Source organism: Oncorhynchus clarkii, chromosome 15, assembly GCF_045791955.1.
Source record: "Oncorhynchus clarkii lewisi isolate Uvic-CL-2024 chromosome 15, UVic_Ocla_1.0, whole genome shotgun sequence".
NCBI lineage: Eukaryota > Metazoa > Chordata > Actinopteri > Salmoniformes > Salmonidae > Oncorhynchus > Oncorhynchus clarkii.
In genome coordinates, this window is record NC_092161.1 from 21,561,016 (window position 1) to 21,576,042 (window position 15,027).

A 15,027-nucleotide genomic window follows, 5' to 3' on the forward strand; every position below is an offset into this window, starting at 1 on the left:
AGCTGAGCTCATTCATTTCTGGCCTGAGGCGTCTTCATAAGTATGTATTAGAAATAAACAGATGATAAATAAACCATGACCCCAATACACGTAAGGGAACCTGGTAGATTGTGTTTAAGTAATGATGTTACAGTTAACCTTCAGATTTTATCTTGACACGGTTTAATTTTTAATGTGAATAAATATTTTATAATCAACTGATATTGACATGATGTTGATATTCAATAATAAATAGATTTTTCATTTACTTTTGTATTTTACATATATAAATGGTATGCAAATTATATTGTTATATTGTTGTATTCACAACAGTTAGCCCATGTGCGAAAGTTTCGTCCACACACTTTCCAGCCATATGTTCATTCACAGTTGAAGGCAGTAAGCCCCAAAAGCATATTCACAAAAGAGCATTACCTCAACTTCAGGTAGGTTAACACATCCGGTCTATTGCGCATGTGCCACCAGGTGGCCCAGAGGGTTTTTATGGCCAGGTGAGCTGATCTCGTTCACCACAAGTAAAAGCAAAAATTGGCTTATGGACGGAAGCCTCAATGAGATAACACGACGTGTGATCTACCATATCCAGGCAAATTGAAGAAACAATGATGTCAATAATGGGCAAAATGGGGGATTGGCAGGTATGTGCTGTTTATTTCAAGACAAAGAACGTGTAGGCTACTAACTAGCCTACAGGAGTGTAATATATGTCGAATAATATGGCCACAATTGGTAAATGCATTGCCATCAACTTTTCATTGTAGAATTAGTAGGCAAGCACTATATTTAGCCTAAATATTATACAGTTATTCAATAGTTTTAATTATTTTTACTTTGACAGTGTTATTTTTTCTCGCAAAAGTCGATAATGTTCCTATTTACGCCTGATTAACAATAGCGCATTGGCTCTCGTAATAACTTGGGGAAAGCAGGTTTAACTTGCATAGAAGGCTACATCACTTTATATATCATGCAATTTAAGACTATAGAAAACCGTTCCTTATATAGAAGCAAATAATAGCCTATAGAGTATCCTTTTGGATATAAAATGTATTGTTTTGCTATAGGCTAGTGTTTATTGAAATGTGAATAAAATCAATAAAACAGCACAAATCATACATAGTATGCTCCAACTTATCATTATAGATGTTCATTTGTCTATGATATGATAAATGGCATCTCATACTAAAGTTATAGCTCGCCCGGAAGTTGTGGTTCTTGTCATCTAAAATGTCAAAACAAATCTCTCCGATGTAGGCCTATTACTTTGGAGGGGTATGTTGGCCTAATGCAATTGATTTTTAAAGAATAATTTCATGTCGATTGTAAAACAGAACTTTCTAACGCGGTGAAACTGGAGTCGGTGAAACAATCCAAGCCATGGTGAGATTGAGCCTTTTCGTTTCACTCTCCAAAAGCACACAACCTCTAATATCCACACAGCAGCATATAGAAACACATACAGACCCACACACCCCACGATTTATTTTTTAAGGCACCTTTACCCCGCTGATAGTTGTCATTGTGATCTAGATTCATGGGCCCTCTCATTAATAACAACCGGTTGTAAAGGTACCCCACCAAAAATGTAAATCTGAACTAGGAGAGGCCAACGCCTAGGAATTGGCGACCTGGTTCTTGACCCGCCCAAATACTTCAGACCCTCATTCACATTAAACAAGCTATGTTGTTGTGTTAATTATTTACATTACAAAAACGGCGCTCTTACATGTCGTCAATGGAGCTGTATACATACTTTAGATTGTTTCTTCTTTTGCATGACAGTGACAGAATAGCTTTTCATGGTCTCAACTCTCAATACGTCTAAAACAACAGTTTACGAAAATCAGTTTGGCAACAAAGTATGAAGAGAGCACTAGATAGAGTATTTGCGTGTGGCACGCTCTTCAGAGCAAGTTAACCATCCTAAAATGTAAGAACAGACAGATTGTACCATAGGCCAATATATGGTGTGAGATGATGGAACTTGTTTTTATGAAGCTGTTACATAAACAGTTGTTTTTATGAAACCACATTTCCTAAAACGAATATGCACGACAAAGGAAGCAAATGAATACATAACATGTATTATCCAATTATTTGTTTTATCATAGCCATCAAATGAACGTTCACACCCCCAGGTGCAGGGTGTGTTGTTGCCTTTTTGTCATAGAGAATGCTTATAAAATGTACGCTCAATTCCTGCTGTATATTCTCATTGAATGTGGGAGAAGTAAATACATGTGAAATCTCGCTCCAGTGTTACCTGTGTTGTCCATTGGTGTTGGGCAGATGGGAATCAAGCGGCTGTTGATATGCTAATGAGGGAATGCGAATGTTATTACAGTGGTGCGCGAGCCTTTTACTTTCACCATTAGAGGGAGATCTCAGAGCGCAGACAGCCAAGCTCAACTAAAATAGTTTCCGCTAGAGCACAATTCACTGTGTAAAACAAGGAAAGGCGCTCTCAATATCCACCACAACTCATGAAAATGCTTTGGAAATTAACTGATAATATAAAATATGAAGATTGCGAGGTAAGAGGCTCATATTTGATTTATTGCTGTTTTCATGTAATTAATGGGGTATACTGCTTTATTTTCATTTTGTCAATCTCTAATTGTTTTGACAGTTGTCTGGGAACATATTTAATTCATTGAAGGATATACAGATGCATATTGGTTTATTTCATATGTTAGATATTTTGCTATTTTGATATGGAATAATGCCATTTTTAATTGTGTAGAAAAATACATTTTACACAGTTTCAATATTAACAGTGAAAATAAAGTAATAGCAATAATAATAATACATTTTCACATCAATAAATTAAAGTAATACATGGCAAACCCATAGGAAAACATGTATTTATTTATACCATTTTAAACGTAATTGTATAAAATAGGATTTAAAAACTCACTGCTGAAACATGCTAAATGTACATAGAAAGTAAGAGAATGTACATAGGGAGACATACCCAAAATGCATGTGTTGACTGTATCATCGAAAAAGAAGTATGTTTAAAATAATGTGTTTAAATAATAGGATGCCTATCCCTTACATTCTTATAAAATAAATCGGTGCATTTCGATCCCTTAGTGGTGTGTGTGCACTGCACACGCTGTGTGATTGTTATTATAGAATAGAAAGTTTGGCAGTCATATCAGGGAGTTGTTTAGGAGTGGTGCAGCCAGTTGAACGTGTTTTCACCGCGTCTGGAGAATACGCATGCAAAGAGCAGGGAAGAAACGCTGGGCTGGATTTCGCCGCCCGTGCTTGAATTTGTGATTCTCTCATTCAAGTTTAGTTTACGGTTAGGCTAATAGACCTGTTTCTGTTTTTATCGAAATCAGTGTTAACTACCGTGTTTTCATAATGGTTACTCTTTTGCTGTTTTGTCAAAATGGTCGCGTGCAAATAGGTTAGAAGTGGAAAGTGGATGTCTTAAGCTTGCGTATCCGTATAATAACTTTTGAATATATTTGCTCGGAGTGAAAGTTAGCTCGGCTGGCGTAGTTTGAATTCAAATAACCGTGGATGAATTCATTCGAGAGACTGGGGAAGGGCCATGGAAAGCGAGGCGTCGGAAACTGAAGTGAAAAACAAAGGGACATGGCGAGCAGACAACCGCCCTCTGAACAGTAAAAATGTGCCAGCCGAGATGCCCTCAGCGTTTGCTGGATTTTCACACGAATCAGAGGTGCACATTGTTTCCGTCCATGGCTCTTCCTCTATCTCTGGTCCCCCCTTCATTCTGCCTTTCTTTCACTTGTGCTTGCCTTCGAACCTTTTAAAATGTTCCCCCCTCTCTCTGATTCGTCAGACGCAAAGAGAATGTCCCTCTTTTTGTCTCCCTCTCTCTCTCCCCTCCTCACTCACTCCCTCTTTCTCTCCCCATCTCTGATTAGATAGATATACTGATTCCTCATTCAATGGACGTCATTTAGTGCAGACTCTGCCTTGAGTTGCTTCCTCGCTTCACGCTCGATTTCCGACCATTCTTCCCTTATTAAGAATTCGTGTAATATTAATAGTCATGAATATCTGCTATTAGGAGTCCAAGGAAAGAAGCAGCTCTTTGCTAATATGAGCTCAGTCGAGGGAACAGCACAGTGATAGAGACAGAAGACGGAACAGGGATACAGGAAACTTTAAACATAAATCCGCAAGACCAAACATTGCATTTTAGAATCGAATGAAGGGCAGTGGGAATTTAACCAAATTCTGATGGATTATCGTTCTTCGGTGGTGCTTATCTGAACATTGGGCTCCGTGATCTTTCAATAGTGTTGTTGCTGGCATTATTTTGTTTGCTCGTACATTTTCGTTGTGTTATATCAACGTTTTTCTTCTGAAAATTCTCTTTTGAATCGCTCGAAAATCTTCGCAGATGTTAGTGCACAGCTTTTCCGCGATGGTAAGTTGGACTCGGTGGCAAAGACAGTTATAGCCTACTTCGTGCAGCAAACAGACTCCGATTATTGCCTTTTTTAGTCAAATAGTTTTGCTAAACTATCATACAAAAAAGAAAAAGAATGCAAGATTGCTCTCACATTTAATTTCAGTAGGCCTATCTAAATATTTCAACTGTAATCATTTTCCCCCTGAAAATGATGAAATAGGCCTACGAGTGTGTTATTAGCCTACAGTAATTATCACTGTTATTATTGTTAGCATTATTATTATTATTATTAGGCTATTATTGCTGCGTTCAACAGATAAATGCTGTTGATTTTATTTCAACCAACGACTTTGAATAGACATTCAATTATGGTAGGTGACAGTCCATAAAAGCCCCGGTGAAAACGGGTAAAATGGAGGGTTGGTGTATAGGTTTAATTTCTCCGATTCTTTTTTCCTGCAGGATCGTCACGACGGTACCAGCAATGGGACAGCCAGGCTACCTCAGCTGGGAGGCGTGGGCCAGTCTCCATATAGCGCCCCTCCACTCTCCCATACCCCAAACTCCGACTTCCAGCCACCGTACTTTCCTCCGCCCTACCAGCCAATCTACCCCCAGTCTCAGGACCCATACTCGCACGTCAACGACCCCTACTCCCTCAACTCCCTGCACGCTCAGCCGCAGCCACAACACCCTGGCTGGCCGGGCCAGAGGCAAAGTCAGGAGAGCAGTTTGCTGCACCAGCATCGTGGCTTGCCCCATCAGCTCTGTAGGGAGTACCGTAGAGAAGTGCTCCTGCCGTCGGGCCACGGAATCGATACGGGACTCTCAGATTCTATCCCAATCCATGGAATACCTCACTCTTTAGAAGATGTTCAGGTAATTCAGCATTATTTGGTAATTATATTATTATTACTATTACATTTTTACTATTACATTGTTGTTGTTGTTGTCGTTATTATAATAATAATTGTTGTTGTTATTATTTTTCTTATTATTATTTTGAAATTATTATTAGGCCTACACACGTAGCCTTCTATAGCCTAAGTGTTTGTTGCTGTAAATTGTCAGCTCTGTATGAAATGTCACGGCCTACATGTAATGAATGACTCAGTGCATGGCATGCAATTTTATAAATGCAGAAATGTTCCAAGATTATGGCCATAACCATTGAATTGACAGAGCCCTTTTTATGTAGATGTTCCAACAGACATTACATTTTACAAACGGCTCTCGAGTGAAACACTGTATAAAAGCCTATTTGCATGGATTATTCAGTCTATATTCTCGAGCTGTGTTTGCACTTTATTAGCCGTATTATTTTGTTGACCCCCTCCCTCCACTGAAAAGATGCATAGTGTTATAAACACTTGCCTTAAGCAAACAAGATCAAAGCTGAAGCTCTGAGAACTATAATATGATCTGCAACCCCTCTCACAAAATGGATGGTATACCGCGCTTGTTGATTAATATTCCCTGTCATTTTTGGACATGATTCTGGATATCCTCCCTTCATCTTTAATTTAATTGTGCTCATTGAAAATACTCAAGTCCCGATATGAGCGGGAGGCTGAGAGCAATAATAAAATGTCCACTCGGGAGTTTTGCACATGCAGGCACACTATGAGCACCATGTTTTAGATTAAGTTCCATCGCTCTGCAGGTAATACGAATACATCAAATAAGTAAAGGCCTGTACAATGACGCGTTTTTTTCTAAAACAAATGCCTAGTCCCCAATTAGCGTGCACGACGTGTATTACCACCTTTATTCCGAATACAATTTGGATTCATAGTTATTCATAAGTATCCACTCTGCGGATGGAATGAGGTCACGATTATTGGGCGACAGAGCTTCATTATTTAAGTCTGATATGCATGACGCGCACTGCCCAACAGCTATAGCCAATATCACCCTCATTGAAAATAATAACAGGCCCATCATATATTTGGATTGTGGGCTACATGCCAGTCTTTTGCAAACAGCATGACATGTCAAATTAATTTAATTGTATTCCATATTAAATTGTGTATTTTGCATCTGTGTGTTGCAGCATGTTGAGGATCAAGGAATTCACATCCCAGATCAGACTGTAATTAAAAAAGGTAAGCAATTTCCTTCGAGATGCCATGTATGTTTCCACAAGCTGCACACCACACGTCTGCTCCGGAGCTTGTGCGGTAGTCACAGCGCCTCACTGAACCAAGTGGATTAATGCGCAGTGTTTTTTATTACGTGAGCTCGAGTGCATCAAACTAACTGCATGCACCTTTTCATCAATTAATGCCAATGTCAGCATTTCAGAGTAGGCATCAGATGCGAATATGCCCTATATAGGCTATGCTGTTTAGGCTATTGGTTTTAATGTGTTGACGCATCTTTTCGCTATATATCGTAAATATAGGCCTGTTCGGGAGCAAATCTAAAATGGCAGTTGGTAATGCTCTATGTATTAAGTATCAGGATGATACCAGATCCTGCATCAAAGGTGGAAAAAAATATACGCTGCAAAAATAGGCAAGGTCTTTAAACCATTTATAGAGTCTCATTCCATCAGTGTTTGGCTTCGGTTGATTATGGAATAATGCGTTCAGTGTTGCATTATCATATATGGGCCTAGCATAATTGCGTGTGAATTCGATTGTTTACTCCTACAAGACCATTTCTGGCGTGCTAGGCCTACTTCATGGTCAGGTTGAACGTTACCCCTCTCGCCATGTGGAGTCTTTTGTCAGTTCAAATTAGATGCGCAGGGGATAAATCTTGAGAGATGCTCTTTCCGCATCAACATGATAATTGGCTCTTATATTAGTAATCTCAAGAGTTCGTTTAACTCCTATCGTCTCTATTAGCCTCCCCTGGGCTATTAATGTCACAAGTGATCTATCCAAAAGCGCTAGTCCCTTTGTCTCCGGTTACAGCACACAAAACGGTAACCCCTGCAAAGTGAAATCACACGCGCGACTGTATTTTTGGGGAGACCATGGATATTTGAAAAAAGGCTTCTCTTCGCGTGCTGTGTGTGTGTGTGTTTTAAGTATTGCAACATGTGTGCGCGCGCGTCTGCAAAAGCGTGCGATGTTTCAGAGCTCAAATTGCATAGATAGCCTACCCTAAACAAATATTGGGCCTATACGAGGCCTACAATATGGTACAACATTTTGCAATGGTTAGGCCTTTGTGCGTAGGCCTAATAACCAAAATAAGAAAACAATAAATAGGCCTATATTATCATTATTAATGTTTATTATTCGTGTTAATATTATTATTATTATTTGATTATTATTATCATACCATATGCCAATTGTTTTAATTGTGTGTAGGCCTCTACACCCACACCGCGTTTGATATGAATGTCATCTGATTAATGGTCTACATTGAATAAGATTCACAGAAATTGTTCTCCTTCTTCCTTAGGTCCAGTTTCTTTATCCAAGAACAACAACGTCTCCGCCATTCCGATAAATAAGGATGGTCTTTTTGGCGGTGTGGTAAACCCCAACGAGGTGTTCTGCTCTGTTCCGGGTCGCCTGTCTCTGCTCAGCTCCACATCAAAATACAAGGTCACGGTGGCGGAAGTGCAGAGACGCCTTTCGCCGCCTGAGTGCCTCAACGCGTCACTGCTGGGCGGGGTGCTGAGAAGGTGAGCCGGACTTTAATGTCGCTCCTCATTCTTTATCCCAGGTATAATTAAAATCGACCAAGCGTGATACCTCCTGCATTTAAAACAGCCCAAAAGGCAGTCTGTTAAATTCCATATTAACTTTACACTCACAATGTAGCCCACAAATTAATGTAGGCCTTTTGGCCTTACCCTCAACCCTGTAAGACTAGGTTACGCACATCATATTTCGGCCTACACCAACAACAGTAAACTACTTCAGTGTTTAGTCTATAGATTCCAACCTCGACACAAAGGCAGTATTTTGGGTATACACTGTGCATTCAAATAAAGTAGTTTCAGTGATTTGAAAATACATAGCCTATATTGACACACACATAGGCATGTAGACACCGATAGTGTTATAGAAGTGTATGGAAGGAAGACGATGCTATTATGGCATTGTTGTTTTTTAAATCAAGATAGCTACCTAATCTTTGATTCAATAATATGATTAATAACATACTTATTCATTCAGACCTTTTTGGATCAGATAGTGTGTAACAATGATGGTAAAAATGTTGTTTTTTTTTAAACATGCCATTTTACAAATTAGCCTATTCATACAACCTATTTTTCTGTTCTTGTCACAGGGCCAAGTCTAAGAATGGCGGAAGGTCCCTCAGAGAGAAATTGGATAAAATCGGATTAAATCTACCTGCAGGTAGACGCAAAGCCGCAAACGTTACCCTGCTGACGTCACTAGTCGAAGGTAAGTTGCATTGTAAATGATCTGAGTTCCGGTTCCCGGGATAGCAGGTGCTTTGAACGGTTTCAGGGGGGACATTCGAAATCAGTATATGCGCTCATCCATGTAATTTGGACTGACTTTGCCTTGCAAACCAGTCATGCATGAAGGATATATGTGTGTTTTTGAGAGAGAGGATGATGGTAATAATTTTAAAAGGCTTTTCGCAACATTGGCCTGTGTATTTAGCCTTCGTGTGTGCAATCGTGAAAGTGGTCCTAGAATAGACTACTACAGTGTGAGGTGGGTTCGGTAAGCCTGACTGGCCTAGTTTGTACCAGATGAACTAGGCTCCTTGTTGAAGCAGGGTTATGGGCATTTGCTTATTTATTGTCTAGCGTGAGTTTGGAGCTGTTTCACCTCTGGCAGAGGTGGATCGATTGATTTATTAACCCTATAGTGGCTTGTTATCATGATCATTATTATAAGGCCTATATTAGGCTAGTAGTAGTAGTAGTAGTAGTAGTAGTAGTCGTAGTAATAATCATAGTTATAGTAATAGTAGTAGTAATAGGAGTAATAGTAGTTGTAGTAATAATCATAGTTATAGTAATAGTAGTAATAGTAGTCGTAGTAATAATCATAGTAGTAGTAGTAGTAGTAATCATTGTTATAATAATAGTAGTAGTTGCAGTAATAATCATAGTTATAGTAGTATTAGTAGTAGTAATAATCATAGTTATAGTAATAGTAGTAATAATCATAGTTATAGTAGTATTAGTAGTAATAATCATAGTTATAGTAACAGTAGCAATAGTAGTAATAATCATAGTTATAGTAGTAGTAGTAGTAATAGTAGTAATAATCATAGTTATAGTAATAGTAGTAAAAGTAGTAATAATCATAGTAATAGTAGTAATAGTAGTAATAATCATAGTTATAGTAATAGTAGTAATAATCATAGTTATAGTAATAGTAGTAAAAGTAGTAATAATCATAGTTATAGTAATACTAGTAATTATAGTAATAATCATAGTTATAGTAATAGTAGTAAAAGTAGTAATAATCATAGTTATAGTAATACTAGTAGTAGTAGTAATAATCATAGTTATAGTAATAGTAGTAATAATCATAGTTATAGTAATACTAGTAGTAGTAGGACCACTAGCCAACAGCTACAGCTACTGTTATTAGACTTCTATTATTCACACATGCAGGGACACTTTCTGTTTCTCTGTGATTGAAGTGGAAGTGACCTATGGAAGATCTATGTTGTGAGACTATTAAATAATAAATTAGGTAATTGTGGCACACTATGAGGATGCCATTGCTATTGAATAAATCCATTTTGCTTGCAAAGTTGAACCTTATTATTCAGTGCGGTGGTATTTGGTGAGCTGTGGATTTTAAAGGTGAAAGCCTGGGACGGTTCATTGGTTCCTGTTAATCATTACAGCCGTGGAGCGAATGCAATATTCATTGTACTTCATTGAAATTGGGTGCTGTATGGTAATGAGGTTGAAGAAATATATGATTCTTTGCGATAAAGTGTGTGTGTGGGGGGGGGGGGGGGGGGGTATGAAGACACTCTGTTATTTAGTGAAGAGACACTGCGTTTTTCTGAAGTGCCGTTATTGTTTATGATCCGCTCCATTTTATGGAAACGAGTTTACTGGACTTGAGCTTTGATGCTAATTGGCGCATGCGTTCTTCCGGAGTTGAGGCTTATGGCAGGAAGCCCCGCAGTAAAAACCCAACTGTTTCAGGAAATTAAAACCAAAGACTTGAAAAAATCTACAAAAAAAGGCAGACCTCAATGGAGTGAACCTATAATTCTCATGGCTAAAGTTTGTAGGAGCGAGATTTGCATATAGCCTTTTAAAATTGCTTTCGTTGTATGATCTGCTGGTCGTTCAATAATGTTTAGGAATGGCTAAGCAATGACATGGTGATATGCATGACGCTACTTATGGCATTTTATATTGCTTCCCTGATATTTAACTCTTCTAACGGAATGGGGGCCTGACTCTTATTGATAACAGGTAGCCTAGCGGTTATGGGCGTTGGGCCAGTAACCGAAAGGTTGCTGGTTCGAATTTCCGGGCAGACAAGGTGAAAAATATGTAGATGTTCTCTTGAGCAAGGCACTTAACCCAAATGTCTCTCTGCGTAACAGCGTCTGCTAAATGACAACAACAAAAATAAAATAATCCATCATGTGATGGAAGGTACAAGTGCTAGCCTATAGCCTACTGATTTAGAATTTGATGCAAAGACAAGGCCTTCTCTTTGGCAGAGGACGTTCATTAGATGAATCATGTGTTAAATGGAAGTGTTAATTGGTCTATATTTAATGTCCAATTTAGAGCAATATAGTATACTCAATCCATTCTTTCCTTCTCAGGCGAAGCCGTGCATCTTGCCAGAGATTTTGGTTACGTATGCGAGACTGAGTTCCCAGCCAAGGCAGTAGCTGAATATACAAACCGTCAGCATTCCGACCCAAACGAACAAGTCCAGAGGAAAAACATGTTATTGGCAACGAAGTAAGTGTTATATTATCACATTTCATATGTAAAAAAAAATGTGATTCTCGTGTTTACATCGACAGTGTTTGAAACACAAATGGATGGTCGTGGTCAATTCTATAAATTCGTTTTTTATATTTTTTTGTAGGCTTTTTGATAGGCCTATATATTTCACATGCATTTCTAAAGTGTTGATTTATGGACTCGTTATTTATGTTACATTGTAGTAGGCCATTGAATGGATGTGACATTAAAACTGACAAAAAAATTATTGGATACAAATTAATCGACAAATGTCCAATTATTTGTCCTTCTAATAAGCCAAATAGGTCATCAAGTGATGTTATGCACACGACAAAATGCCACAATGAACAAACACTTCTTGAATTCGACACTTTCAACTAGTATTAGATGTACTGAATTTGATATCCATGCTCTGTATTCGATTCATGCCAAGCATTTTGGTGTTGCGTAAGCATTGAATAAAACACGTGCACGAATAGCCTATCTGAGACTATCCAATATGGAGTTTACTGTAATTGGTCGATTGAACAGGCCTCAGATTCATCCATATGCAACCATTTTGTTTGCTGTGATTGGGATTACATTGAAACATAGTTGGTTTTACTCCAACGTCAACCTTTCCCCACTGCATTTTAACATTTAGACATAGTACGACACTATACTTATACGTCCCTTCGAGCAAATATGCGATAGGCCACATTCTAATGTTGTGGTACTAACTACATAAAATTAATAGGATCTTTGAACATGTCTTGTATAGGCCTATACGTCATATTAGGGGCAGACTGGCATTATGATTGTAATTAACATATATATTGTCTCCCCATTTTAGGCAAATCTGCAAAGAATTCACAGACCTGCTTTCCCAGGACCGTACGCCCTTGGGGAATTCTCGACCACAACCTATTCTTGAGCCAGGGATTCAGAGTTGCTTGACCCATTTCAGTCTCATTTCTCACGGATTCGGGACCCCAGCCATGTGCGCGGCCCTCACCGCTCTCCAGAACTATCTGACCGAGGCGATTAAAGCCATGGACAAAATGTACCTGAACAACAACAGTCACTCAGACAGCGGCACTAAAGGCGGAGACAAAGACGAGAAGCACAGAAAGTGATTCCCACCTGAAAGCCCAATATAAATATTATAAATACATATAAATACTATTGATCAAGTTAACGTGCCACTTCCTGATCTCGCGATGATTTTACATGTTTGTTTTTAATACCATTCAACTTTGGATTCACGGGAAGTGATGCGCAAGATCCCCACAATAATTAAAAAGAAAAAAAATGCTGAAAGGCGCAAAGAACAGATCCAGAGAGGGAAAGATCTCTGCCACATCTATGACTTTTTATGTACTCCCTCTTTTTATGAGCTGCAACGGACTGAAATCGAGCGACCCTTATATCTCTCAATTTACGATTGTAGCCATGTGACAAAAAGAAGCGAAAAGAGGATGAATTATTATCAGTATTGTGAATAATAAACTTGAAAAAAATCCACAGAGTTCCATGTCATGACTTCAGTTGTAGACTCTCACTCCAAGCGACCAACTTGAACTTTGAATTTCAACACGATTCACGGTTATATAAGGGAATCTGTGTTCATGTATGTATATATTTATTTATGTGTAATTTAATGGGAATTGTAAATATGGTGCGTCTGTTGAAACTTCTTTTTTATTTATCTGGTGCCTCCTGTTTTAGTGGGTTTAAATATTCGGTTAGTTCTTCATGTGGTTTTATGGTTATTAGAAAACAGAAGTTTGGGGTATTTTTTCTCTGGGATATTTCAATTCAGCCCTCTTGTAGCATGTTGAGGCGACATTGAAGCAAGTAAACAAATTTATTAGAAATAAACCTCCATTTCTCTCTAGCTATATCATCCTATTCAGTTTTTTAATTGAAAAGTGCATAATCGAGACCCCGAAGAGAACTGTTTTGTGTTTCTACTTTCTTGTTTTTATACAAGCTTTTATGTGTTGTGCCAATCAGAATACGTTTCACTTGTTCTTCCCTTGAAGCACCATAAAAGCAATAAATGGATATTGTCTTTTGATTATTTTTTTTATGTTCGAAGTAATTCTAAGCATTTGGGACCATCTGATATCTTGTATGTCCAATGTCCAAATTGGAGGCGGTTTTAGCTGTATTGTATAGACTTGTGCTGGCAATAGTTCCCATGCCTGTCAATGTATTATAGTCCTTTGTTGCCCAGAAAAAAATAAACATTTGATACGCTTCATGTTGATTTTTATTCATATATTTTCATTTTTTATTCAGTGGTTGAGACGCCCGGGTGTATTTTCGTTCTTGGCCATTTTTTCTATTCAGCACGGTTACAGTAATTGAGTTTAACTCTCCCCTGACGAGTGTTCCTTGCAATAAGCAGCTGAACCCATTGTTTCCCTCAAGTATAATAAAACAACTTATACTTTCAACTCATAGTTCAGAGCACAGGATCATTCAAAACCGGAGCCGAGCTTTTTTACCATGCCAAATGACACAGAAAACAATGAATTCTTTGGTGTTTGAAGTGTGTGTGTGAAGCGCCAGCCCTCAAGCAAAACCGTTCTTTAAAATCAGTGAGATCTATATGGCTGTGTTGAAGGTTATTACATTTGCCTTTCCCTACCACTCTATTGTTTTCTTTATTTCGTTTTTGTTAAAGCTTTTTTAAGACATGCATCAAATATTTGTTATTACTAGCCTGTCTGTAATTATTGGTGTTGTTTGACAGTATTCAGTTGGAATAAAATGTGGGAAACCTATTTCAACTGCATTCAGTTAAATGATATGACAAATACGTTTACCTGTGGATATCTCTTATATTTGCTCACATCTCTACCCATAGGCTTCGTTGTAGTCATGTCGATGCAAATGATCATGTATGCTTCTAACACACCTGCTGTAGCCTTGTTTTGCGTGCCTAAAGCCACGGGGACGATGCATTACATAAGCGAATTCAAATGGAGTTTTGATTGTGTATTGATGGCATGCACCTCGAAATCAATCTCTACTGAAGCATGGTGGAGTGGAGTCGGTGGATGTATATGCATATCCTGTGTCTGTGCTCTGTTCTATTTTCCACTCTCTGGTTCTAGTCGAGAGCGTTGTGGCATGGGGATGTTGTGACATCGAGATAGATTTAGGCCTACTGAGCAACTTTTCTTCAACCCCCCCCCCTTTTTCTTTTACATTTTCCAAAATAGCGGTTATTTATTATCTGCATACTTTAAGCCCAGACGGTCTGTTTTATTCCGAAGCAGTTGTTTTCAAATAAGGTGAATGAAGCCTAACTGTACATGTCCTTGGCATAATTGCGGTGCAGTGCTGTAGCAGGTGAAGCGAGCCATTGTCTGTCAGGGCTGTTTTTGTTGGCTGCATCTCAGATTGTGTGTGGGATCCTAACCCCAGGCACAATAGCTCACTCATAAAGAGGAATACCCGGCTGCTCCTTCCATTAAAAAAAAGCATAAATAGTCACTTTAAAGGAAACAATCGTATTAAATAGCATTCACTGGTATTAGGAAGCCCCTCACGTGTGTCATTAATGCTAATGTTATTTAATAAATGTATCGGGGGTAAATGAAAGCGTTTTTTGAGAGCGAGACGAAAGCATTATACATGTCTATCACAATGGCAGCTATCGAAAGCACGTGAAGGCTATAGGCCTATCAAGGAACGAACATGCAATGCCATTGCCCCCATTTCTGAAGAGAAAAAA

General features: G+C 38.5%; 1 protein-coding gene across 6 annotated transcripts; it reads left to right on the top strand.

Moving 5' to 3' along the window:
* The first annotated feature begins 522 nt into the window (after positions 1–522).
* LOC139367042 (transcription factor AP-2 alpha) lies at positions 523–14,058 on the top strand. Of its 6 annotated transcripts, none has more exons than XM_071104993.1 (7): positions 523–638; positions 4,862–5,296; positions 6,453–6,504; positions 7,817–8,042; positions 8,654–8,772; positions 11,153–11,294; positions 12,133–14,058. In XM_071104993.1, the coding sequence occupies exons 1-7, from the start codon at positions 603–605 to the stop codon at positions 12,413–12,415; spliced, it is 1,293 nt and encodes a 430-aa protein (XP_070961094.1). In that variant the 5' UTR covers positions 523–602; the 3' UTR covers positions 12,416–14,058. The 6 variants fall into 6 exon arrangements, with proteins under 6 accessions (XP_070961094.1, XP_070961098.1, XP_070961093.1 ...); XM_071104997.1 differs by having other exon boundaries at positions 4,862–5,278; XM_071104992.1 differs by lacking the exon at positions 523–638 and adding an exon at positions 2,396–2,534.
* Positions 14,059–15,027: the final 969 nt, after the last annotated feature.